This window comes from Oryctolagus cuniculus, chromosome 3, assembly GCF_051225735.1.
Source record: "Oryctolagus cuniculus isolate XC-2025 breed Fujian yellow rabbit chromosome 3, ASM5122573v1, whole genome shotgun sequence".
Taxonomy (NCBI): domain Eukaryota; kingdom Metazoa; phylum Chordata; class Mammalia; order Lagomorpha; family Leporidae; genus Oryctolagus; species Oryctolagus cuniculus.
The window spans coordinates 152,004,109-152,031,862 of NC_142869.1; the positions used below are offsets into that span (position 1 = coordinate 152,004,109).

Genomic DNA, 27,754 nt, shown 5'->3' on the forward strand with positions numbered 1-27,754 from the left:
CAACAACAGCAAATGTGGAACTTCAGGAGCTGTGCGGGTATAACATTTCCCCCTTGTCATCAAAAACTATGTTGGAGGCAAAGGCTTCCTCCTTAGGCACACTTAACTGATATTGCCGAGATTACTGAAACAAGGAGCAATTGGCAAGGCAAATACTTTGTGAAATTTGTTTTAGTGCTTTGACTCATGAGTTGAAGCTCTTTATTGGTATTTACTCTGTTGCTCCAAGAGTCTATCAGTTGAGTGTTTAAGGAGAGGTCAAGCATGCAGATTCTGGCATTAGATAAAGCTCCTTAGAAACCTGATTCTTTTTCTCTCTTGCTAAAATTCTCTGTTGTTGTTTCTTGAAGGAAAATCATAGTACCATCTTTTAGGTTATCATGAGGCTTCAACGAAGTCTCTATTTAAAGCAGTTTGCTCAGTGCCCGATTCAGGTAGCTGTTAAGACTTCTTTCAGTGCACTTCAGACAGGAAGTCTTAACTGAAGATGTAAAAATCAATCGACCCAAGTCCAGGGGTGCAAAGAGCTCCTTTGCAGGAAGAAAAGAGAAAGGTCAGTCCTTTCTGGTAAAGGTGTATTTGGATGGGATTCAAAGGGTTGATAAAGTCAAAGATGATGGCCTGGTGATTAAGAAGGAAATGTGTAGAGTAGATGCAGGAAGGGCTCAGAGAGGTGATTGTTCTGTAGCAGGTCTGAGTAGAATCTGAGAAACCAGGGAGACAGGCCCAAAATGCAAATATCCGTACAACGCTTCCTAGGTATGAATCATTTCAGTGAGGCAGAAAGCACAAAATGAGGTGGAGAATAGAGTTGGAGTATTAAGCCAGGCTGAGATTTCTGTTGTTTTGCTTTGTGAGTGAAAGGAGATTTGTTTTTTTCACCTTTGCTGTTTGAAGATGACCAAGAAAATATAGGCATGGGGCTGGGGTGGGGAGTGGGGGTCAGAAAATGGAGGAAAGTAGAAAAAAGTGAGAGGAAATGAAGACTGCAAAATTGGATTAATGAAACCTGGGTAATTTGAGATGGAAGCTTTGAAAATCTGACGTGTGATGTCCTGCTCATCAGTCACTAGCACCATGAGGGTGGTAGAACTAGTAATTGAACTTCTTTTCACTGTGCCTGCAAAGATCACAAGTAGCTATTGGGCCCTAAAGTTAGTTCTGTCCATTCCCGTCCTGACCAAGTCATTTAATGTCTGTGCAAATGCAGCCACCCTGCTTAATGGACATGCTTTGAAAGTGTTGAGTGTTTGAGGTAGAACAAACTCTAGACTAGAAGTGTCACGATGGTTAACTTTTACAGCTCTGTGAGCTTAGTTTCTCTATCAACAGTCTACTCTCTGGGAACAAATTAGGTACTTTGGGAATCTTCCAAAATTGTTTCCGCCCACTTGGCTCCTTTGTTATGTTCAAGAAAAAATTTACTACTATTCCCTGAAACATTTATATGTTGTATGTGTTTGTTAGAGTCCAAAACAATTACTCATGTAATTTTCATTCCCATTTTATGAATAATATAGCTGAGGCACAGAAAATGGTTGTTTAATTCATCCTAATCTCTCAGATGCCCATGTTTGTCCCACAGTTTCATACCCATGGCAAGTAAGTACACTTGCAATACAGTCAAATAGGTTGAGAAATGCCAGTTTCCTAGAACAGACTTCAAGCCCAGAGATGTGCTCAGCTTCCTAAATCCCTACGTACCCAAATATGCAGCCTGATGTCCTACCTAGGAGTGAAAGTCTGAGAAATCCTAAGCCCCCTTACATCTGTGTGGCACCTATGATAATCATCCTGACTGTATCCCAATTAGTGATCCCCACCTCTCACTTTATTATTATTGAGTTCCAGGAACTGGGCAATTGGAAATTATATAGCTGGGAAACACTTCAAATTAGACATACCTGAAACCTAGGGTGACACCAGTTGTCAAACCCCACTTCCCAGGCATTAAAATCATCAGGCCTTATTTTAAAGCTAGGAGATAAAGTAGAAGTTTTATAATACAAGTAATAGCATATCATGGGACGGTGGTTTGTAAAAACTACAGTACATCATTTCCGAGTAGCTGGAGGCCTATTTTGACCTCTTAAGGTCTATAAATATGACTTGAGAGCAGCAGTGCTGGAACTAGCTCAGGTTTCCAGGGCTCTGTCCACTATGCTCAGCGTTACATCAAGGAGAACTGCCCAGTGCGCAGGATCAAGGGGAGAGATTAAAAAGTGACCCAGAATCCTTGTGGCATATGTGGTGTCTTCTTTCTGGGGAGGGCTTCAGCCCTGCCAGTTCCCTGCACAATTGTGAGGATTTGTCTGCCTGTGCTAGCTGATTGATTAGAAGGTCTCCTTCCCTAGAAACCATTAAAAGATCATTGGCAAAAGTTTATCTTGAGGGCTCAAATAAATGGGCTCCAAGGCAGATTAGAGTATGTCATATTGATTTACAAGATGAACTGTGGGGTCTGCAGTTCAAACACCCATGAACTCTCCTAATCTGTTATTACCATTATCATCCACATTTCAGATGTACATTTAAACAGAGCTTGTTGAAATAAGAATGCTTCCCTTGACCGGCGCCATGGCTCAATAGGCTAATCCTCCACCTAGCGGCGCCAGCACACTGGGTTCTAGTCCCGGTCAGGGCGCCGGATTCTGTCCTGGTTGCCCCCCTTCCAGGCCAGCTCTCTGCTGTGGCCAGGGAGTGCAGTGGAGGATGGCCCAAGTGCTTGGGCCCTGTACCCCATGGGAGACCAGGAAAAGCACCTGGCTTCTGGCTTTGGATCAGCACGGTACGCCGGCCACAGTGTGCCGGCTGCGGTGGCCATTGGAGGGTGAACCAACGGCAAAAGGAAGACCTTTGTCTCTCTCTCTCTCACTGTCCACTCTGCCTATAAAAAAAAAATTCCCTTTTTCTTTCTCAGGTTGTGATTTCTCGAACGATACTGAACGTCCCTCATGTGAATTTTCGCCTGGATTCCCACCCTGTGTCTCCAGAAGTAGTTGTGGAGCACCCGTTAAACCAGAATGGCTACACACTGGTGGTCACAGGAAACAAGGTGAGCCCTGCTCCCATGGGAGTCTACAAAGACCTGGTTCTTCCTGTGGGGGCATTTGCAGGTGTCATGGGGCCTTTAGAATATCTCTCCTTATCTTAGACTCACTGCTCCTCCTGGATCTTCTTTCTTGACTATTCCAGAGACCTCCTGAAATCCTGTTAATTTTTCTTATTCAAGGAAGATTAGACCAAAGGGCTGTCTTTTCACATTGTGTATTTCTCCTTTTGTCCGGTATTTCTCAATGAGTAAAACAAACACAGAACGAGAAGTACAGTCCTGGTGGCAGAACTCTAGCACAGGCAGATAAATCCTGGAAATGCACATTGGAATGTGACTCTTGCCAGTAATCCCTTTTCTCTGAAAGATGTGCATCTTGTTGCCAGAATGATATGTGACCCTCCTTAGAATTTTCCAGAGGTTCAAATGTGTTTTCCCACTGCTTAAACCATACTCTTGTTATTTTAAAATCGTCTCAGACATGGCAAAATATTCCTACTATATACGGCCTGTAACATTGCATGACAAGGCTTGTGTTCTCTGGACAGTAATGTTACATGTTATCATTTATGTGCCAATAATAAAAGGAAGGAGGAAATTTTATTTTTAACATTTTAATCACTTAATGATGATTATATGATTAAATGACTTACACAATTGCTATCCCTAGTAGACTCCATCAAATTATGGATTTTTTACAAAACAAAAACCCATCTAGAAATTCTTTCTGTATCACTATTAGGTTTTTTTGTTTGCTTGCTTTAAATAAATGCTATTCGCCCTTTAATATGTTTTTAAGAGGCGGAAAGATGGATGGACAGAGAGAGAGAGTCCACATCTGCTAGTTCACACCCCAAATATTCCAACAGCCAGTACTAGGCTAGGGCTGATGCTAAGAGCCAGGAACTCAGTCCAGACCTCCTACATGGGTGGCAGGGACTCAATTAACTTGATCCATCACCTGCTGCCTTCCAGGGTCCACATTGGCAGAAAGCTGGATTCTGGAGCTGGAGCCAGGAGCCAGGAGCCAAAGCCAGGCACTCTGATGTGAGATGCAGGTGTCTGAACTGCTAGACTAACCAGCACACTCTGTCTTTTCTTCACAGATTACCAAAATCCCATTGAATGGGTTGGGCTGTGGACATTTCCAGTCCTGCAGTCAGTGTCTCTCCGCCCCTCCCTTTGTGCAATGTGGCTGGTGCCATGACAAGTGTGTGCCGTCAGAGGAATGCCCCAGCGGGACGTGGACTCAAGAGATCTGTCTGCCTGCAATCTACAAGGTAGGAGTCTCTGTTGGCTGTTATGATTTTTTTTCTGTTTTTTTTGCCAAACACAGATCACTAAAATAAAATCCAGAGGGCCAGTGTTGTGGCATAGCAAGTTAAGCCTCTGCCTCTATGAAGATGGCATCCCATATTGGAGCACCAATTGTTGTGCTTCCAATCCAGCTCCCTGCTAATGCCTGGGAAGGCAGCAGAAGAGGGCCCAAGTGCCTGGGCTTCTGCCACACCTGGGAGACCCAGATGGAGTTCTGTGCTCTTAGCTTTGGCCTGGACCACTTCAGGCCATTGAGGGGAGTGAACCAGCAGATGGGAGATATGTCTGTCTGTCTCTCCCCCGCCCCACCCCGCCACTGATAACTGCCTTTCATATATAAATAAAACTTTTTTAAAAAAAGCCCAAAATCAATGTACTCATTTACCAGTGAGAAGTCAGCTGAAGTTCCCTCTCCCTCCGGGGGTTATTCCGTGGGTGGCACCTGACGTGCCTGCACCTGAAGCTCTTGCCCACACTCTTTCTTAGGGCAGCTTTCCTCCCACGGTGCTGTGTGAATAAAAGACTGGTGGCCAAGGAGCAGTGGTGGTCCCCTTTTCCTCACACTGGGACCTGTTCTGTCCCGACTCACCCATTCTCTGACTCCTCACCACCTGCTATAACTGCCAAGTGCCCAGACATGACCTCGGCCACAGAAACAGATGTGCTCTTGGCCTGCTCTGGAATGCTAAGCTGCAGCCTACACACTGACAGTCCCGGTCATGCTGAGACAGACAGGACAGAGGGTTTCTTCGTTTCTGGGCACAAGGCATGGCCTTGTCTCAGCACAAATAAGACCAGAGGTTATTTCTCAGAGTGAACTGGGGAGCAGGTGGAGGGACAAGCTCCCATGACAGGCTGTAAGTCTTCCCTCAATGTTTCTGGAAGAGAAATAAAGGCTGAAGTGGTAACTATGCCTACAGCTATACTTTTTTAAGGCATTCCATTCTTAAATTCATTCCAAAAATATTTATTGAGTGCATAGCTTGTAGACACTGGGAAGGTACCTCCTATACAAGACAAACAGGCCTCCTGCTGTTAGAGAGCTTAGCTTCTGAAGGTACACATCAGCCGTGACATCACAACCATGTTGTCTAACTCACTTACCTTATTCAGGCAAGTATAGAAGGGTATTGCACAATGTTCATGAAAAAAATGAAATTAGAAGACAAAATTATGTTGATACAAAAAAAATCTTGTAATCCATGCAAATTTTTTCCATAATGCTCACTTTTGAAGACCTTGCCTATGCGTGAATTTCAAAGATTTTTGGCAACAAAGTAAATTTCTTTTAATTCTATTTTCCATGAATGTTTTGAAGTACTCATATATTTGGCACTGTGACTATCTCCATGGCAGTGCTTTACAATTTCTTGATCCAAATACATTTTGCTTGAAACACTTCCTGGTGAGGACACAGTATGTGTTTTCTCTTCCCAAATGTGAAACAGTTGGACTTTAGTAAATGGTTCTTGTGAAAGAGTTAAGTTCAAGGTCTCAGTCTCCTGGTTCATGCCCAAGTAAACAAAGTGTGCAAGGCAGCTCAAAAACCACCCCCAAGCTCATGGCTGTTTTCGTTTAGTTACGGTTGGGGACAGGATTTGTAGTGGGTGACTGGGTTTTAAACCAAATCCTTTCCTGTTAGGTGTGACACAGGGCCTTAGAATAAACCAAATGAGAGTAAGAAAATAAATTTAAGTCTCTACTATAGTTTTTATACACTTTTTTGTTATTCAGTCTACCTTAAAATCAGAAGCCATTGTATACTTTTCTAAACACAGAGCCTTGAAAATTGGAGTCACTAGAAATATAAACTTAGCCACTCTGTGAAAGAGATGTGGAGAGGGTGTGTGGCATACACAATTCAATCACAGTGTGTTCATTTTAAAAATAGCCAGGTTGTAAGTAGAGAAAGGTTTTTTAAGTAGAGAATGTAGATTGATGGCCTGTACAAATGAAGCATCTAACTTTGACCAATGTGCTTCCTTTTACTAATCAAGAACACTACACTAAACTGGTTAAAACTGAGTAAATATTTTAGAGTGTTCTGGAACCAAAGATTCTCCCATAATGTTTAAATAGCCCTCCTCTCTCACCTTCTCTGGTCCCAGTACTGTGTAGCTGGTGATTTTAAAAGCTTGCATTGTATCATGCAGATGTCAGACAGGCATGGGCTGTAGGGTTGGAAGGAGAGTAGTGCAGCTGAGTCCATAAATCCCTTTCAGTTCATAGATGTTAGGAAGATTTCATGCTGCACTAGACCGTGACATTTAGCATTCTTACTGCAAAAAAGTAAGACTGACTATTCATCTTTTTCTTATCTGTCTTAAATGCTACATGCACAAAATCCAGCTAATGTATAGAGTTTCACTTTCCAATACATGTAAGTTAACCTGCGTTTCAAGGTACAGGATGTTCAGAGGCCAAACTCCTTCGCAGTCCCACATAGGAGAGTTTTCAAGGTTGGAAGCCCTTTATTTTGTTTCAAATCTGTCACCTGAGCTCAGACTTAAAGAGCAATGAGAAATGCTTTGGAAGAAGAAGAGTACTTTCCAATGTATTCTGAATTTATTAGGCTAATATTGTCTTAATAGCACTAAATCCAGTCCCATTGAGACGATAAAACATTATTAATTGATCAGAAGACTCAGCTAAAAAACAATTGCAATATCTTTGGGCAGTGGTGGTAGGCAGGCAAATTCACTGCCTATTAGAAAAGAAGCCTACTACTGAGAATTTTAATTTTCAAAAAATTTTGATCTGGGGGAGGGGAGGAGTATCTTCTTTATGTTTTATTAAAAGATTTTTTGAAAACTTAAAATACAGTTGTGGGGTGGGCATTTAAGATGCCACTGGGGCCGGCGCCGCGGCTCACTAGGCTAATCCTCCGCCTTGCAGCGCCGGCACACCGGGTTCTAGTCCCGGTAGGGGTGCCGGATTCTGTCCCGGTTGCCCCTCTTCCAGGCCAACTCTCTGCTGTGGCCAGGGAGTGCAGTGGAGGATGGCCCAAGTGCTTGGGCCCTGCACCCCATGGGAGACCAGGAGAAGCACCTGGCTCCTGGCTTCGGATCAACGTGGTGCGCCGGCCACAACACGCTGGCCGTGGCGGCCATTGGAGGGTGAACCAACGGCAAAAAGGAAGACCTTTCTCTCTGTCTCTCTCACTGTCCACTCTACCTGTCAAAAAAAAAAAAAAAAAAGATGCCACTGGGAACACCAGCTCAGAGTGTCTAGTTCAAATTCCTACTTCACTTCCAATTCTAGTTTCCTGCTAATGTGCACTTTGGGAGGCAGCAGATGATGGCTCAAGTACTTGAGTCCCTGTCACCCGTGTAGGAGACCTCAACTGAGTTCTGGGCTCCTGGCTTCAGTTTGGTTGTTGTAGGCATTTGGAGAGTGAACCAGTGAATGGAAAATCAATCAATCTCTCTTTCTCCCTCTCTCTCCCTCTCTCTCTCCCTCTCTCTCCCTCTCTCTCCCTCTCTCCCTCTCTCCCTCTCTCCCTCTCTCCCTCTCTCCCTCTCTCCCTCTCTCCCTCTCTCCCCCCCCTCTCTCTGCCTCTCTCTCCCTCCCTCTCCCTCTCTCTCCCTCTCTCTCCCCCTCTCTCCCCTCCCTCCCCTTTCACCTCCTCTCACCTCCTCTCACCTCTTCTCTCCCCCTCTCTCCCCTCTCCTCTCCCTCCCCTCTCTTTCTCTCTCTTTCCCTTCCTCCCTCTCTCCTTCTCCCTCCCCCTTTCAAATAAATAAATTTTTTTTAAAAGATTCTATTGGAATGAGCTCATCAGTAAGTGATCTTTCACCTGTGAAAGAATGAGAGCTCCTTCTGTGGCTCAATCTCCCCTATCCAGACGGGAGGGAGACCCCAACTCTGTGGCTTAATGCTGGACACTCATTTCCTGCTCACAAAGTCTCTGCCCTTCAGGATCACTCAGAGTTTGCCAGCCCATTGTTGTGTCTGTCCAAGGGTGTGTAGTCCACGACTGCTTCCTTCCTTTCCTCCTGGAAGAGTGAAGGTTATCCCATAAGCCAAGAGGAAAGTGTTGAGCTCAGCCCAGGGCACAGCACTAAGCAGAGCTGGCCTTTCAATCCTTAGTCTAGCAGAGGGCTTAAAATGCCCGTTTGTCCCACCAGGGCACCAGTTGAACAACTCCTGATGTCCTTTCTCAAATCATCGCCCATTCCCTTTGCCAAGTGGTGGCGTGCCTTGAGTGGCAGACTTCAACTTTTACATGGAAAGGAGGGTGTAGGCAGTGGGATCAGGCCATCATCAGCCTTGGGCAGCTGTTTTCAATGAGGAGGCTCCTGCATTAGCAGAGGGAAGAGTGGCTGTGTGACTGCCTCAGACTGGATGGTTGTCCTGGGAGGGTTGGCTATCTTGTTCTTTCCTACTGGATTTCTAACATAATAATAAACAGATTTTTTTTCTGCAGCAGTTCTCATTTGACTAGACATGGATGAGGTAAATTTTCATGAAAGGCACACTGTGTAATGGATTTTATGGGTAAAATGGCTATCATAAAAGCATTAAGCTAAGACTTTAAAGGGGTTTGGTAACAAGGGTAAGTTAAGACTTTGGTTTGAGATTATTGACTTAGGAAGGATGGGAATGTTTGCAACTTTGCATTTGACTAAAAGGCCTCCTTAATGGTAAGAGTCGCTTTCAGACTTTCACAAACTTCAGCACATACCTTTATAGGTTTCTGAGTCGCCTCTATCTTGGTGCTACATTTTCCCACCATTGTACTTTACAGCACAATTTACAATATGCCCCCCCCAAAAGAGTATTTCCTTTCTCAATTGTCACAAGGCTGCTGGGGAGAAGCTTATTTTTAACTTGCAAATGTGTTTCTGTTTTCATCATTTTAGCCTCAGAGCAGTTAGTTGTCTTAGAGATCATAAGTGTCTAATGCTGTCTTATGTTGTGGTTGTCAGAGGCTTTTTAAATACATCCAAAGTTTCCTTGAGCCACATCAGAAGGGAGCTGAGAGTAATAAAATGGATCTGTTACTTATTTGCCATTGAATGTGAGGGTGAAAGTGAGAGACCAATCCTAAAAATCAGATGTAAAATAATGCTATAGAAGAGCATGAGAAAAACTGATACAATACTGATTTGAGGATCTCTAGTTCTCCTGTTGTCTATTTCTATTAATAATAAAATTTATATGCTAAATGTTATAAAATTTTAATGCTGTGTATGTCAGCTCACCAGCTGGTGTAAATACATCCAATAGTGACTATATTTAAAGAATAAAGAAAAATTTTCAATCAATAATAAATGTGAATTAAGCAATAGAGGAGCAGGCATTTGACCTAGTGGTTAAGATGTTGGTTAGTATGGCCATGTCCCACATTGGAGTACATGGGCTCAGTCTCTGGCTCCAGCTTCCTGGTAGAATGGATTCCCAGAGGCAGTGGTAATGACTCAAATGGCTGATTCCCTGCCACTCATGTGGGAGAGCTGCACTGAGTTCCAGCTCCTGGTTCCGGACTTTGTCCTCAACGCTGTTGAGGTATTTGGGGAGTGAACCAGCAGAAGGGTGTTCTTTCTCATCCTCAATTTCTCTCTTTCTCTCTCTCTCTCTCTCCCTCTCCCTCTTCCTCTCCCTCTCTTTCTCTCTCAAGTAAATACTTTTAGAACAGGTATAAAGAAGCAGATTCATTTATTTATTTGTTAGTACCTGGCACATAGAAGGTGCTTTATAAATAGTGAATGAATGATTGGCAGATATGTTGTGAATACCATCTGTGTGTTTGGTGTTGTGATAGCTGCTGAATGCAATTGTGCAAACACTGAGCACCAAAAGAGGTATTTTTACTGTGTGCCTTCTTCTCTGGGTAAGAAATACCATAGCAACAAGAAGTAGCACACACACACAGCAAGGCATGTATTGCACCTTGGCTTATAGATATGTGAAGGAGCTTGTAGTTCTTGTTTTATTTATTTATATATTTTTAAATTTGAGAGGCAGAGCAGAGCAAGGCCCAGGGCAACAGACACAGAGAGCTGCCATCTGCTGGTTCATTCCCCAAATGCCCACAGCAGCCAGAGCCAGGAGTGGGGAACTCATTCCAGGTCTCCCACGTGCATGGCAGAAACTCACTCACTTGACCCATCACCTCCTGCTTCCCAGGATCTGCAGGATTATCAGGAAGAGGAAGCTGGAGTCAGGAGCCAGAACTGGGAATTGCACTCAGGTACTCCAGTGTGGAATGGCGTGCACCTTAACTGCTAGACCAAATGCCCGTTCCCGATGAAGGAGTTTGGGTCGGAGATTGATCAGGAGGCCCGTGAAGCATTTATTCTCAGATTATAAGCAAGTGAAAGTCTGATGTGACTGCTCTTGTTCCAGAGACCCCTAGGGCTGGAATCTGCTTTAGAGAAGCCTCCAAAGGCCTTTCCTTTCCACCCCAGCTGAGTCTGCTTTTGGCCCTATCTCTGAGTCTCTTAAAAACAGCTTGTTTCATCAGCATTTCAGGTAGCTTTAGTGTTTGTTCCAGATGCTCTAAAACGTGCCACCTGTCTCACGTAGTGAAAATTCAGTTTCTACTTGATGTGGAAGAATGGAGCAATTTCTGACCATTTAAGAATATATATTGTTTCTGTGTTTGTTTTCCACTCCTATGAAAAATAACAATATACTGGATTTTGTTTTAAAGTTCTGTGTTATCCTTGCAGGTTTTCCCAGCCAGTGCACCCCTTGAGGGAGGGACCACACTGACCATCTGTGGCTGGGACTTTGGGTTCAGGAAGAATAATAAATTTGATTTAAAGAAAACCAAAGTCCTCCTTGGAAATGAAAGCTGTGCCTTGAACTTAAGTGAGAGCACGACAAATACGTAAGGGCGTCAAACTGCTTTGCTGGTTTCTGCTTTGAAAAAAGCCTTGGTTTTTGAATGACTTTTTATAAAAGGTTACCCAGAAAGCCCATGTCTTGAATTTAAAAAGGGCTTGGCCTATCACATCTGCTGTGGGCTTGTTTCATTTTGTTTTCTAATTCTGTTTACATATTGGGGATAAAGAGAGAGCCAAGTAACACCGCCTTGGTGAAGAAAAGAAGGATCCAGCATCTGGGAAGTTTTCACTCATTTCTCTGACAATTTTGCAGAGATTGTCTGAAAGAGTAGCACAGGTTGCAGTCAGTCTGTTTTTCCAGTCTTCAAATACGAAGTCTCCTATAACATTTTTCTATAAAAAATTTTTGTAAAGTCCAGCATAAGTTCTCGCTTCTAAGTTTGCTTTCTAAACCTGAGAAATGTCATCAAGTACCTCACTTGCATGTTTGAGACCCTTTGGGGATGAGTTTAAGTTTACATTCAGCTAGTATTTATTGGCACTGTAATTGACGGGTTATATCTCATGCAGCCATTCTCAAGTTAGGAGGCGACAATACCTTGCTTATTTTGCACAGGAGGTACCTGCAGTTTAGAGAGGTGGAGCATGACTTAGGAGAGGTTATCCAGAGTCAGAGCTGAACAGGCTTCTGAACGCAGCTCTTCTCATCAAACACCTGTGCTTTCTTTAAGCTCTGAATTCCATAGTGAACAGAGAATCCAGAAACTTCATTATCATGCCGTACCATCAATGAGTCATTTAAAGTTCTATGAGTTGTTAGCTTATATCTTACAGGATTTATTCTAAGGTTACACAAAGGTATAATTCTACTCATTTTCCTGAGGCCAAAACATCAGCTAATGTCATACTTGTTAGTTTAATGGCAAAACAGATTCCTTCTAGAAATCTCCCTTGTAAATTCTCCAAAACTCTTATTCACTACTATATAAATAAGGAACTGTAAAAATGAAACCTAATTGACTATCTTCTTTACAGAGTTATTTATTGTAACAGATTATATTTAAACTTTTTTATAACTATAATATTGTTGATTTAAAAATAATTCCATGGAAAGCCTATCACAATTCCATTATACTCGAATAATTTAACTAAACAGGTAACAAGTATAGCCCCCAAAATGTGCTTGTTGATATATATATTTTAATGAACAGATTTGGCTTTTGGATAGCCAACTCAGTTTCCTGTGCTACTGAAATATTATTCCTTTGTTTTAAGTATGCCAAACATTATCCCTACACCGTGATAAGCTTAGACTTAGATTATTATGCACTTTTCAATCAGTGGGGTCAATGTTGATGAATTAAAACATTTCCTGTTTTGTCTGTACAAATAATGTAATGCAAGCATTATAAAGTTTAGCATAATAGTACAGAAATAGAATTATACAGTGTGCAGTCTGTTGGCTTACGATGAACCTCTTGTTACAGTTCAGAATAGTCACTGTACAATTTATAGTGAATTCACCTTCACATAGAACGGCCAAACTGGAAAACACCTTAGGATTCATAACATACTGAACCTTCATTTGTTTCAGGTTGAAATGCACAGTTGGTGCTACAACGCATGAGCATTTCAATATGTCCATAACTGTTTCAAACAGTCGAGGGAGAACACAGTATAGTACATTTTCTTATGTGGTAAGTCTCACCATCATTTTTCTCATGAACTAGGTGTTTGATTTTATAAAAATTAACAGATTGTCTTGTTTCTATCTCCCATGCAGGCTCCTGTAATAACAAGTATTTCTCCAAGTTATGGCCCCAAGGCTGGTGGCACTTTACTCACTTTAACTGGAAAATACCTGGACAGTGGAAATTCCAGACACATTTCAATTGGTGGAAAAACATGTACTTTAAAAAGGTTTAATAAATTTATTTATTGTGGCATCCATCTGGTTGGGTTAATATCTATACCTAATAAATCAAGCAAGCCTGGCTGCCTTCTTTCTAGAGAAAAAATAAAGATGTTTATCCTTTATTCTTCTGCAGACAAAACTTCCTCCTTCCCAAGTCCATCTACTTCCTTTTGCTGATTTTTCTACTCTTCCTTTATTATTCATTAATCCTGCTTTTCGGTCTTCCCATTCATCCTCTTTATAGCTTAGTATCTTAGCTACACTTTGAAGTATGAGATTCTGATAATGGATGGTAAATTAACCATTTCCGTCAAGATTTATAATTAGAGGCCTATGTTGTGGTGCTACAGGTTAAGCTACTGTCTGTGACTCCAATGTTCCTTATCAGAGCACTGTTTCGAGTCCAGATTGTTGTGCTTCTCATCCAGCTCCCTGCTAATGCACCTGGGAAGGCAGCAGAAGGTGACCCAGGTAGATGGAACCCTTCTATCCTTGTGGGAGACCCAGTTGGAGTTCCAGGTTCCTGGTTGCTGCCTACCGGCCCTGGTTGTTGTGACCATTTAGGGAGTGAACCAGCAGATGGAAGATCTTTATCTCTCCCTCTCTCTGTGTGTCACTCTGCCTTTCAAATAAATAAAATTAACCTTGAAAGGATTTATAATTAGACAGTGTTACTTTGGGGAGGGAAGAAATGGGGGTGATTGCTTTTGGGGGGTTATGTTTCTGCCTCTTAGGCTGAGAAAGGCTCGGTTTACTCAAGTACCAAAAGTTCTTGAAGGGTTGTTTAAAATCCCAAATGTGTTGAGATGAAGGATGGCTTTTGTCTTCAACAAGGCTAAGTTTGGGATCCAGACCAATGAAAATAGCCTCCACTAGTCAGGACTTTTTTTTGGACCACTTCAGGAAATTCCTATTTAGCATCTATTGAGTTAAATTCTATTGATTTATGAATATAATCCTAAAATATGTATATTTCTGATGGCTAAAGTCCATTTTCTTAATTTTTATTTGTTCAGCATGTCAAACAGTATTCTTGAGTGTTATACTCCAGCCCAAACCATTTCAACTGAATTTCCTGTTAAATTGGAAATCGACTTAGCCAGCCGAGAAACCAGCAGCTTCAGTTACCGGGAAGACCCCATTGTGGATGAATTTTATCCAACCAAATCTTTTATTAGGTAAGTAGAAGCTGCTGATATGTATCAGAAAATAAGGAACATAAGGTTGATTTGGCTATAGAGGAGTCAAGAGGAATTGCAGCTTTATCTCTGGCTTTGGTACTGTTGTGTCCAGGAAAAAAAATTACATGCAGGTCCTGGACACAGTTTTACTCCATCAGTGCCACTTCATACCAAGAGGTATTTTATCCTATTCTATGACATTTTAAACAGATTATGGCTAAACAGATCAAGGTGCCATCATAAAATGTTTGTACCTATACTTAGAGACATTAATTGTATATTAACTTTAGAGCACAAAATCAGAATTCTCTTTTTCTGTCATTTCTGAGTGCATTTTCTTGTCTTGGCTGCTTCACACACAGCTTTTCCCTATCCCAGACTCCCTTTGACTTAGGACCCAGTTCAACTTGCCTAATCTCTATTAGTTCTGTCAGAATAGTGACAGTAGTTAATGTTCATTTTTTTCTTTGTATTTTTTCAGAGAAAAATATTTCTTTTGTTTATTTGATGAATAAAAATATAAACACATGTCTTCAGTTTATGAAATATGCATTTTTAAGAATATTTTCAAGTTAAATAAGTTGTTTCCAAAGAATTACCCCAGAGCTTCCATTGACTTTGGCTGTGCCTCTAGAAATCCCTGCATGTGATCAAACTGACCCTCTCTTAAAATACTTGGGGGAAAGAACTTGTAAATGCTGCTGTTTTTCTATTTTTTTTGCCAGCGGTGGAAGCACCATAACAGGTGTTGGAAAAAACCTGGATTCAGTTAGTGTCCCAAAGATGGTAATAAGTGTGCACGAAGCGGGAAGTAACTTCACAGTGGTAAGTCCTGGGGTGATGGGGCTAGGCTCTGCCTTTCTACCACTACCACTTGGCTTCCAAGGCAGATAGGACATTTGAGTTTTGAGTTTGGGGCTGATTACCTTCCTTGCAACACAGATCAACAGTCATTTTATTCAACAACTAAAATTATCTACAGTCTTAGGCTGACATTGTAAAACACACACACAGAGTATTTAGGCACAAATGAAGAGTACCAACTTGATGCAATATCTTTAAAGATACCCTAAATGAAAACCACAGCATTCTCCTCTGCCTCTTTTGAATACATGATAGAACACAATGCCTTCAGCTATAAGAAAATGCTTGGTTAAAGCCTCTGATCCTGGCCGGCACCGTGGCTCAATAGGCTAATCCTCCGCCTAAGGCGCCGGCACACTGGGTTCTAGTCCCGGTTGCCCCTCTTCCAGGCCAGCTCTCTGCTATGGCCCAGGAGTGCAGTGGAGAATGGCCCAAGTGCTTGGGCCCTGCACCCGCATGGGAGACCAGGAGAAGCAATGGTTCCTGGCTTTGGATCAGTGCTATGCGACGGCCTCAGAGTGCCGGCCGCGGTGGCCATTGGAGAGTGAACCAACGGCAAAAGGAAGACCTTTCTCTCTCTCTCTCTCTCTCTCTCTCTCTCTCTCACTGTCCACTCTGCCTGTCAAAAATTAAAAAAAAAATAAAAAATAAAAAAAAAGCCTCTCATCCTACTGCAACATTCTTCTTTCTAAGCTATAGACACACAAAGTGTTCTTAAACCTTCCTGCTCTTCTTACCATTCTTCTTATCCCTTTGTTAGCACATTATCAAGTAACAAGAAAAAGCCCTAGAATATTTTTTGTTAAGTCCTAGAGTTTGATGTTTTTCCACTTTTTCTTATTTTATTTGCAAGCTCCATCAAAATGTAATTGAGGGGCTGGCACCATGGCTCACTTGGTTAATCCTCCACCTGTGGCGCCGGCATCCCATATGGGCACTGGGTTCTAGTCCCTGTTGCTCCTGTTCAGTCCAGTTCTCTGCTGTGGCCCAGGAGGGCAAGAGAGGATGGCCTAAGTCTTTGGGCCCCTGCACCCACATGGGAGACCAGGAAGAAGCACCTGGCTCCTGGCTTCGGATCGGCGCAGCGCCGGCCATAGCAGCCATTTGGGGAGTGAACCAACGGAAGGAAGACCTTTCTCTCTCTCTCTCTCTCTCTCTCTCTTTCTCTTTTTTTCTCTCTCTCTCTCACTGTCTATAACTCTACCTGTCAAATAAAAAAAAATGTAATTGAATGCCTCCTTAAAAGTGATGGAGCCATTTTTGTGCTCTACGAAATTACATAGGTCACATTAAAATGGTCATTTTAGTTAAGAACTTTGGGAGGTTGGAGTTATTTCCAAAGATTCCATACGTTTGCTGATGTTTTTCTCCACTATAAAACACCATGATCTAGTTGGACTTGTGCCGTCAGCCTAGCGTGAAAGTTGTAACTACTCTCATTCAAGCAAGGTCTTGATTGGGCAGCTGACAGATTGAATTACGCATTTTCTTTTGGATTCCCCATCCAATGTGTCTTGAAAACCAAAGCCACAGTGTTCTTTAATTACAAAAACCAATTTGGGGCTAAAAATGTCAAGCCAAGTCCCCAAACAGTAAGGTCATTGCAAATGAGATTTTTCTTGACCTTCTCAATCAGCCACATTGCATCACCTCTAAAGGGTATTATTGGATTTTTATCATATTCCTGAGAGACTGTACTCCAGGGAATCACCATATGAAGTAAAGGGCTTTGAAATCAATCCCCACACATGGCCACAAACAAAGTTAGAATACCACCACTATTAATTTAAAGGATCTCAGTTCTCTACAACTAAACATAGCAATTTTTCATTAACCAAATAACTTTTTTGATAGTAAGAATAGCTGCTTGATGTTGGCATGTGATTTTTTTTAAGTAGAAATCTGAGAAATTGTTACTTTATCTGATAACACTGAGCTTCTATGATAAAAATAATGACTAAGTTTCTTTTTTTTTCTCCCTCATCAGTATCAAGAGGAGGCCTCTTAGCTTTATTCATTCACTTCTAATTAGATGCTTACAGAAAACCTGCTGGGTATTAGACATAAAGGTGTATATCCTAAGGAAGACTCTGACAATAGTGGAGGATAAAACCTCACCTGCTTACATATGTAGAAGTATGACCCTCTTTCATTTAGCTACAACCATGTCAGTACAATAGAACTATGCTTTAGAAGTGGGCAAGAATGAAAATGTAATGCATTTATTTTACCACTTACTATTTCATTATTTACTGTTTTACCATTGGTTGTGCAAAGTACCTTGTAAAGAGATATATGTTCCTTTCATGGTCGGTGCCACTTAATTTGAAGCTGACTATGATGAATTGAGCTCATTTATTATTTAACAAATAAAAAAAACTCTTAGCCAGGCCTGATTTAGATATAAATCCAACAATAAATTTAAGCCCAATAAATTCAGATCTTTTGAAATAAAAATAATCACATTCTTAACAAAATGTATGTTCATTTGTTAACTTAAATTATTCCCAGAAGCCTTCAGTGTGTTGTGTAATTTTCAGATTTCTTCTTGCTATGTAGAGAATTAATGTGATGGCAATAAAATTTCTCACTTCCATCTTTCAAGATGACAGGAATAAATGGCTTTTAGTGTTAACACATTAATTTGACATAAAACCAAATAATATTTTATATATACCATATTTTAGTTTTATCTGCGCAATACATAGATTTTTAAATGTAGAATATTTTTAAAAATTATTTTTAAAGATAAAATATATCAGATACTAAATTCTGATTGTGCTTTTTATGTATATCCTGAGTTCTTTTTCTATTGTGAGTGTAAGTAATTGTTTTATCTCTAACTATACTTGTCAAAGAAAAGGAAATCTAAGGGATGTTATTGCTTGTTTGTCTTTTCCTTGGGGAGAAAAACACAACCATTTAACATTAAGTGTACCACTTTGTGTTGCTGGTTTTAGTCTAAGTACAATCAAGAGGAAACTACATTTTCCAAAATTCCATAAATTAGAATTCCAATGGGGAAGATTTGAAATCACAGATGAAAGGGCATAAAATAATAATAGAACAGTTTCTATAGACTAGAAACATGGCAAAGGATTTACCAATATAAAATGTGCAGTGATCAAGAAGTATAGCATGGGAGTTAAAGCAGTGACTTTTGTAAATAATGTCCTTTGGTGTATGTACCCTCCTTTGCCACTTAGAGTTATGTGATCTGGGTGAACGTAATGTGCTCACAAAGGTCAGTTTCTTCATCTGTAAACTGGATGATCAGAGCACCTACCCTTAGGATGATCATGAATTAAGTAAAACCAACCTAGTGAAGTATTCTGCATAGAACATGGTAATGAATCATTAAAAGCTTAAAACACACTAATAAGATTACCTACCTACTTAACTAACTATAATGTTAACCGTGCAGTGTTTGACAGTATATAAAGCACTTTCCCATGTATTACCAACATTGGGAAGAACCCTTTAATCTTAATTATTAAACGAGGAAACTGAGTTTCTAAGTAAGAACAGTGTGTCAGTTCTTGCAACTTGTGTTAAAGCTAAGTTATGAACCAAGGACTTCTAACCCCATCAAGTCCAGCCCCTACTCTGCCATAGCTGCTGCCGGACATGAGAAGGCAGTCCCCGTAGAGATCTATCCTGTATTCTTAAGGAAGACAAAATGATGGAGTGAGGGCCAGCCTCAGATACCTTGGCATCATCTATTCCAGGCCAGTGACGTTGCATGTTCCTTTGAAGACTGCATTGTTTGGTAATTTTGCATCTACCGTGTTCTTCAACATTGGGAAGTAAATGAATATTTTTGTCAGAAATTGGGTACGTCCAGTTGATTGAAGCAGTGGAATGGGAAAGTCACTATGAGTGTTGTCAAGCTATCATCTGTCAACGGTAGATAATTGTGTCTCCCCACAGGCATGTCAGCATCGGTCCAACTCAGAGATCATCTGCTGCACCACTCCTTCACTGCAACAGCTGAATCTGCACCTCCCCCTGAAAACCAAAGCCTTTTTCATGTTGGATGGGATCCTTTCCAAACACTTTGATCTCACTTATGTACATAATCCTGTGTTTAAGCCTTTTGAAAAGCCAGTGATGATCTCAATGGGCAATGAAAATGTACTGGAAATTAAGGTAAGAAATGTTTAAAACATTCTCTTAAATCATCAACTCAAACTTTATTAACTTCATAGCTTTATGAATACAATTGTACTTTGTCATATCTTATACTATATCAGCAGTAAACTCTGAAAAAGAAATCTTTTTGGCATAAAGACTAAAAGATAAATATAACATGGACTGCATTTTAATGAAGTGTTTAAAAACCCTCGTCTATATATTTTAAAAGTAGCAAATGCAGGAAACAAATTATTAAATAGGCTACCTGTATTGGATTATCTTGCCGGTGTAATACATTCCCCTGGACATTTTACCTAAATGTGCATGTTCTAAGATAAAAGGAAGAACCATGAAAGTAAATGCATCGATTGTAATTATGTGCCTCCTTGTAATAGTTGGAATTTCATATCTGCATATGGTCATCTCTAAGCTGATTTACAAATGGAACTGAGTTCCCACCACGTTTAATAGAGAATAATAGATCATCTTTTCTAAGCCAGCCTGTTGCAAATGAAGAGCACTAAAACCCAGAGAGGTTAACTGGTGTGAGAAGCACAGAAATAGTAACAGAACAGAGACTGGAATATGGCTCTCCTGTCATGCATCAGTCATGTTTACTTCAAATAACAATAAAACAGGCAAATTGATCAAGACTAATTATCCATTCCCCCGGCCACTCAAAAGAGCAAACTATTTATCCTTCAACATGTTGTATTAAACATGCAGAATTTTTTCCTGAAAGATCATCTGAATGCAGACGTGCCCAAACACAAACAAGAGAGCAGTCCTTGTTTAGCAGTAATCTGAGTTCTCATACGTTTACTCCCTGTAAGCATTAGGTTGACAATGAAGTATTCTGCTGTTTCAACAAGATTTTTATCTGCAAACCAACCTATGTGCACGTTCACACTCCTACAAGTTTACCAACTATGTGATTGTGTTTTGTACAATAATTAAGCAAGCCCAGCATGAAATTAAATGGAAGCTTGCTTCAATGAACAGCATGTTTACCACAGCAAAGTTCTTTCATCTGCTTCTTTAATTAGTTTTAGAAAGGGAGAAAGAGCTTTTATCACTTCTTTTTTTTTTTTCAATAAAACTAATCTAGTGTGACCTTTTACATTCAAGAATTACTGTTTGCCGTTTGAAAGATTCCATTTGGTTTCTCTTGATGAAAACAAAGGTTTATGTGCAAATAGTTTTACGCCCAAGGAAACCCTCTTTCTGTTCCCATATCTGTGATAGGGAGGATTAGAGATAAATGGTTCCTTATCTGCCCTTCCAAGCACAGTTTTACATAGAAGAGAATACCTCTTTTTCTGTAAATTAAATACCTATTATTCAATGTCCTACAAAACTGTTGGACCAAGGAAAACCTGATCTGACATCATCCTCAGCCTGCTAATGGTATTCCCAACTTGACCCATGGAGTCTCCAGAAACAGGCACAAAATACCTCCTTTTCTGGATGATAAAAGACTCTTTTTCTCCAACAAGGATGTAGCACCTACCATTTCACAGGCAGTAATCTGGTAGGGACAGAGGCAGTTTAAGGGATTATTTTTGGTCTCATGAGTCCATCTTTTCCCATACTCCATTTCTCTTATGTATAAGAAGACATCTGAAATATAAGAGTATTTTTATGGGTGACAGTAATTTAACATTTTATCAGTTTCTAAAGTTGAGCATAATAAAACCTCTGCCCATCTTAGGGTAAAAATAAAGAAAAATGAAGCATGGGATAAATTATAGAAGTCCACCTCTAGACAAATGGTGGAATGCTTTTATCAAAGGAAGATCATTCTGTTTCATGTTGTGCTTGTTCAATGACCATTCAGAAACTGAGGATAGAGTGTGTATTTTGTCAGTGAAAGTGCTGTGGAAGGATCATGTGTTTACAGGGAGACTTAACTCCTTTTGCCAAGAAGAGGTCATGATCCTCAACCAGCCATGCATGCGAATATTCCTTGGCTGAAAAAGAAATTGTGATACCGTCCAGTCAACTGTGGGAGTTGCTACCTCAGTTAGCAGTTAACCCAGTGACGACTCTATGGGCAAAAGAACCAGCCAAGTTTGGGTCAAGAAAACACAATAGGGGCCAAGGATCAGTCACTTCTCAAAATGAATCAGAAATCCCGTGATTGGAGGAAGTAGTTTATAGTCTAGGCTTCAAGTCCACCAGGACCAGTTGCGGACAATGGTCAGCAGCAGTGGGTGTCCTTGTGCTCCTGACAACAACAACCCACATTTGTAGGGAACTTCACAGTTAACACAATACTTTGACATACATTCTTCCTTCCGAGCTCTGTGTGGACCTATGAGGTTGTGAGGCCTGTGATAATTATCCCCATTTATAGGTAAGTAAAGAGATTTATAAAGATTCGCTGTTTTGTCTTGGATCACCCAGTGAGCCATCAGCAGAAGTTGGGCTCATGTAAGCTTCTTGATTTCAGATTCCACAAACTTCACTGAACTGTGATGTTTCTTATATCAATATTCCTTTGATGTATACCAAAACATCTTTCATAAATCACATGGTACCATGATTTATGTAACATCCGTTTTATGAAATAGCTCTAAATGTTTTACAAACTTCTAAAAGTGTATTCTACTGCAAGAAACACGCATGCTATTTTCTCCCTAACTATCACATTATGTGAGTTATTGTTTGCGAGCACATTTTATAGATGGTAGAGATGTACAGTATTTAATGCTGCAGTGAGGATGGCCTTGTTACCGAGTGCTTATTAATAAATTGCAATATTAATAAGCCTATGGGTTCTTGTCATGAATTCAGAAAAGAATTCTGAACACTGGCATAAATGAATGAGGCAGCATGATAAGTTTTAAGCTTTTTATTCAGTGAGAGAAATGCATAGGGGAGTGAGGGCCCTAAGAAAGGGAAAACTGGATTCATACCCAGCAGCCCAGCCACCTGGAGGAGCATGCATGCTGGAGGGCATGGAGCGTGTGGCCTGAAGGCTACATGCCCCGGAGGCGCAGGACAGCAAGGAAGAAGAAGGGCAAAAGCAAAAGGACAAAAAAGGGCTGAACCATGTCCCAGGCCTTTAATCCACTTCCAAAGGGGGGTGGTTAATTAGCCTGATTGGCAGGTGACCACACAGGTGTGGTCAGGTAGGGGCATGAGTTCACACAGGGGTGTGGTGCAGGTGTGGTCTTCCATCTCACAAACCTGATCAATTTTATCCTGTATGCATGCCTACAACAGCCTGATACTACCTTGGAGGATTTGCTTATTATAAAGGATATAGAAATATATGGGAATAGAGATACTTCCTAATTCTAGTCGGTAGAACCAGCTGAAACAGGAAGCTGAGGCAAGAAGTTACACTAAAGCAGGGAGCAGGGACTCAGGATGTGACACCATGAACACAAGAACAAATGTTGAGAGCTCAGATAGAGGCCAGGCATCAGTGTCTGGGAACAGAAAGGTCTGGACGATAGCATCATCGAATCAGACACATCCACCTGCAGCTCAGAGGCAGCCAGCGGTTGTCTTCCTATCCCTCTGGCTAATTCACCTGTGACTATCAGCCCAGTCACAGTCACAGTTACCCTGAGGACAATTCTCACCTCAGCCAGGATGGAAGTGAAGGGTGCTTTTCTCAGAGGACAACCGTGGCCAGCATCAAGACAAGTTTTCTACTTGACAGTGCACTTAGCTCACTTTCAAACTAGTATTCCCTGTGCTGCACAAATTAGGAGACATTCTAGGAAAGCAAATATATAATCCCAGGCACATGGACAGCACCCATGGTTTCATGCCACCAAACAGTACAGCTCCCCAAGTAAATACTAAAGTCCCCCAAGCAGCCAATGAAGAAACAGCTTGGTTTGGGTTTACCCAGCTTTGCTCCAATAACCAGGGGCCTTTTTCCCAAAATGCCCATTCACAGCCTGTGGAACTCAGTTGTGAAGCTGGTGGTGAAGGATCTTCAGACTGGTCTCCAATAGAGGGCCTCATACCCCTCAGTGTGGTGTCCTTCTCGCCTTGCATCACCACCACCAACTCATGGACTATCTGCTGTCATCCTCCCTGCACTTTGAACTGTTGCCTAGCTGGGTGCTGCTACCAGCGTGCACCACACTGACTGCCCTAGGCACACCTTGTGGCCACCTGGGTGTATGAAAACCTGCAGGACTCCCTGTGTGACATGCTATGTGTCAAAGCCTACCCATTTTCTCTCCCTGTCTGCTGTGTTCTGGATCCCTCTGACATGAGTCCGCAGGCCTGAATCCTGGCTATCTTGGCTAGAAACATGTCACTGCTGGCCCAGATTGGAGAGAGGGTCAAGGTACATCCTGATTGACTCCTTGGCAGTAGTTTTCATTTTAGAAGTGTACCCTCTTTAGCCTAACAGTGAGAGGAAGAAATGCTTATTTATCTTTACATTCTCAGTGACTACAACACGCAGTGTGCAGTAGGCAGGTTTTGTTCCAAATGCAGTGTGATTGGCTTCATGAACTAGTCTGTTCCCAAGCCTTACCTCCTCACATGTAATAGCAATAAATGCCTGCCTTGGAAGGCGAGGGTCTTCCCAGGGTAAAATGAGATCATTGCAGCTACACTGTAGAATGTGTGTAGAATGTGTGAAGAAGAAAGCTCTTTCTTCAGTTGCTTTAAAAAAAAAAATACACACACACATATATAAAACCACTTTAATGAGAACAAACTCAGCTGATTTTACAAGTATGTTTTTCTATTTAAATAATGGAAGTTTTAAACAGGCATTTTTTTCATAGCTCAATAAAGCTATGTTTATTCTTGAAAGGAAAAAATTAACCTATATTCCATTATTTTTTCTTATGGGCTCCTCTATCATATAAAAGTAGACTGCCAGTGTCACTTTTGTGATATCGTAGATTTTAGGCTTTTAAAATGACTGCATGGGGGTGGAGGTTTAACCTAACAAGACCACGTGGGATGCCTGCCTCCCTTGTGGAAGTACTTGATTTTGAATGGTGGCTCTGATCCTGCTAATGTGCTCCCTGGGAATATGCAGCCGGTCATGGCTCAAATATTTGGGTTCCTGCCATGCATATGGGAGACAGGGATGGAGTTCAGATCTCCTAGCTAATGCTGTTGCAAGCATTTGAGGAGTAAACCAGCAGATAGATGGGAGTCTGTCTGTCTCCCTCTCTCTCTCTCTTTCCCTCCTTCCCCCCCCTCCCTCTCCCTCTCTCTCCCCCTCTCTCCCTCTCTCCCTTCCTCCCTTCCTCCCTTCCTCCCTTCCTTCCTTACTCCCTTCCTCCCCCTCCCTCCTTCTCTCTCTCCCTTTCCCCCTCTCACTCTCTTCTCCCTTTTCTCCCCCCTATAGTCCTTCACTTTCAAATAAATAATTTTAAATTACTGCATGTAGAAAGCTGACAGTAACTTCCTATAGAAGTCATTGTTTCTCATACGTTCCTTGGTAGGTGGCTGTGCAAAGGGATCTAGTCGCTGGGCTGCGTGACCAGTTTTTGTCTTAGAGAAGCCCTGTTGCACCATCAGGGAGACCCTGAGCCTGAAAGAATGAACATTGGAAATTTAAATGCAGGGTATTCATCCCTTCCCCCAATCTTAGTTATTATCTAAGCAAGCAAGACACATTAGCCCCACTCATAAATCAGGCCCTCCAGCTCTTTAAACTCTTTGCTTTGTAGGTCTCTAAATTCCCTCCAGGATGTGAGTGAGGGCCTTCACCTCCTCAGACCTAACCAACAAGTTGTCATTTGAATTCCCGGAGTGACCTGCAAGATTTATGGGCTTCTCTGTGGAATCGCCCTGTGAGGCTGACCTGGGTCGATGGACTGTGCATCCACTCCTAGAAATGGCATGGGGGGGGGGGGGGGGCAGCACTGTGGTGCAGTGGTTTAAAGCCCTGGCCTAAAGCGCCGGCATCCCATATGGGTGCTGGTTCTAGTCCCGGCTGCTCCTCTTCTGATCCAGCTGTCTGTTATGGCCTGGGATAGCAGTAGAAGATGGCCAAGGTCCTTGGGCCCCTGCACCCACGTGGGTGACCCTGAAGAAGCTCCTGGCTCCTGGCTTCGGATCGGCGCAGCTCTGGCCGTTGCAGCCATCTGGGGAGTGGGCCAGCAGATGGAAGACCTCTCTCCATCTCTACCTCTCTCTGTAACTCTGTCTTTGACATAAATAAAATCTTTAAAATAAATAAATAAAGTTAATCCATTTAAAAAAAAATGGCATAGGGACAGGGTGTGCCTATTTACATGTTTTCTTGAACCCCAGCTTCATGTTATAAAGACGTATCCTCTTGCAGCTTCTTTCCCTAGAATGAGATCTGACCTGTCAGTTTGTTGAGTGAGATCATCCAAGAGGCTGTATGTGGAAACAGTGTATGCTGTCAAAGGAATGTTGCAACTGCTTTTTATTTGTAAGAAAAATAATAATAGGTTTTGATATATGTCTCCTCAAAGTAATGGCTTGTTTAATAAATCTTTATTCTCATCAAGTCTTGATATAAGAAATTATTCTTGATATAAAAAATCCATGTTTGCACTTTTTTCCCAAGGCTAATCACTGGCTTCTTTAACAAAATGTTGATGTTTTAGAAATGTATAATAGTAACTCCCATTAACTAAGTCTATCAAATTGAGTAATATTTTAAGTCCTCAAAAAAAATTATAGCTGTGTAATTATTCAAAATAGTGAAATTGTGTTCTCAAATCGTAATGAAGGTCATATAGCATCATAAAGAATGCCTTTAAGGGGAAAGCATGTGAGTTTATGGTTAAGATGTCAATTAGGATACTCACATCCTACATCAGAGTACCTGGGTTTGAGGCACAGCTCTGCTGCAGATTCTGACTTTCTGCTAATACTCACCCTGGATGGTAGCAGTGATAGCTCAAGTATTGGGGTCCCTGTCACCTACAAGAGAGACCTAGATGGAGTTTCAGGCTCCTGGCTTCAGCCTGATCCAGGCCTGGCTGTTGTGGACAGCTGGGGAGTGAACCAATGGACAGAAGCTCGCTCACTCGCTCTCTCCCTCCCTCTCTCTCTCTCTCTCTCCCTCTCCCCCTCTTCCTCTCCCTCTCCCTCTCTCCTCTTCCCTTCTTCCTCTCTACCTTTCAAAATAAATTTTTTTTAATATTTTTTAAAAACAATTCATTTATGGATTGAATGATAAAAAGAAACTGCATAACTCAAAACAGAAAAGGGATATGCAGCCGGCGCCACGGCTCAATAGGCTAATCCTCCACCTAAGGCGCCGGCACACTGGGTTCTAGTCCTTGTCGGGGCGCCAGATTCTGTCCCGGTTGCCCCTCTTCCTGTCCAGCTCTCTGCTGTGGCCTGGGAGTGCAGTGGAGGATGGCCCCAGTCCTTGGGCCCTGCACCCACATGGGAGACCAGGAGAAGCACCTAGCTCCTGGCTTCGGATCAGCGCGGTGCACTGGCTGCAGTGCGCCGGCCGCAGTGGCCATTGGGGGGTGAACCAACGGCAAAGGAAGACCTTTCTCTCTGTCTCTCTCTCTCTCACTGTCCACTCTGCCTGTCAAAAAAAAAAGGTGGAGGAGGGGATATGCTTACATAAACCAGTTACATCAGCTCTCTGGAGATGGGACCCAGGCATCCAGATTTTGTAGAGCTCTCAATGTGACTGCAACATCCAAGCCAGAGTTGAGAGTCACAGCAAATTAGGCAGAGCAACAACTCTATCTCTAAATTGCTTGCTTTTTGCCAAACATTGATACCTACTGAAGACATTAATAAGGTGATCATGGGTAAGATGTTGTCAGTGGTAAGAATTTAGAAGATAAGAGTCTCTTTCCTTTTCTCTAAAATCTAACTTGATGGAAAAGGTATAGACTGTGTAATTCCAGACTAATTAGCGCCCTAAAGCAGGCACTTCCATCATTCCAGTCCCAGGGAATGAGCATCATAAAATCACTGCGTTTTATGCAGTATATTTATATTCTTTCATAATTGTTAGAATTCCTGCAAAACTGTGAAGTGTTAACAACCTCTTTTTTTTTTCTTCCTTCCAGGGAAATGATATTGACCCTGAAGCAGTTAAAGGTGAAGTGTTGAAAGTTGGAAATAAGAGCTGTGAGAACATACACTCAGATTCTGAAGCCGTCTTATGCACGGTCCCCAATGACCTGCTGAAATTGAACAGTGAACTAAATATAGAGGTGGGATTCCTACATTCCTCTCATGATGTAAATAAAGATGCCAGTGTAATTATGTCACTCGTAGGCTTAAAATAAATCATTAAAGCTCATCAACTCAGCCTCAAGTCCTAGATGTTATTTTAGAAATAGTGGGATTTTTTTTCCTTCCCTAAGTTTGGGAGGGTCTCAAAGGTCCTTCCTACCCACACTGCTTTCCATCCTGCCACACTCTTGCCAAAGTTTGCCAGAAATTCTCAGAAGGGAATACGTCTCCCCTCACCTCTCACCACACCAGGAACTGGAGCCTGTGAGCCCCTGCCCACTACAGTGATCCCAAATGCATAGAAGCCCATTAGCCAAAGATA

The 27,754-nt window shown here is 41.8% G+C and overlaps 1 protein-coding gene across 2 annotated transcripts in view; it reads left to right on the forward strand.

Moving 5' to 3' along the window:
• Positions 1 to 27,754, forward strand: part of MET (MET proto-oncogene, receptor tyrosine kinase) — a 134,644-nt gene that overhangs the window by 78,725 nt on the left and 28,165 nt on the right. For both annotated transcript variants that reach the window (XM_051847986.3, NM_001171040.1), the window contains 9 exon segments: positions 2,921 to 3,055; positions 4,159 to 4,332; positions 11,044 to 11,204; positions 12,755 to 12,857; positions 12,944 to 13,080; positions 14,092 to 14,253; positions 14,982 to 15,081; positions 19,051 to 19,269; positions 27,264 to 27,410. In XM_051847986.3, coding sequence (XP_051703946.3) covers positions 2,921 to 3,055; positions 4,159 to 4,332; positions 11,044 to 11,204; positions 12,755 to 12,857; positions 12,944 to 13,080; positions 14,092 to 14,253; positions 14,982 to 15,081; positions 19,051 to 19,269; positions 27,264 to 27,410 — 1,338 coding nt within the window.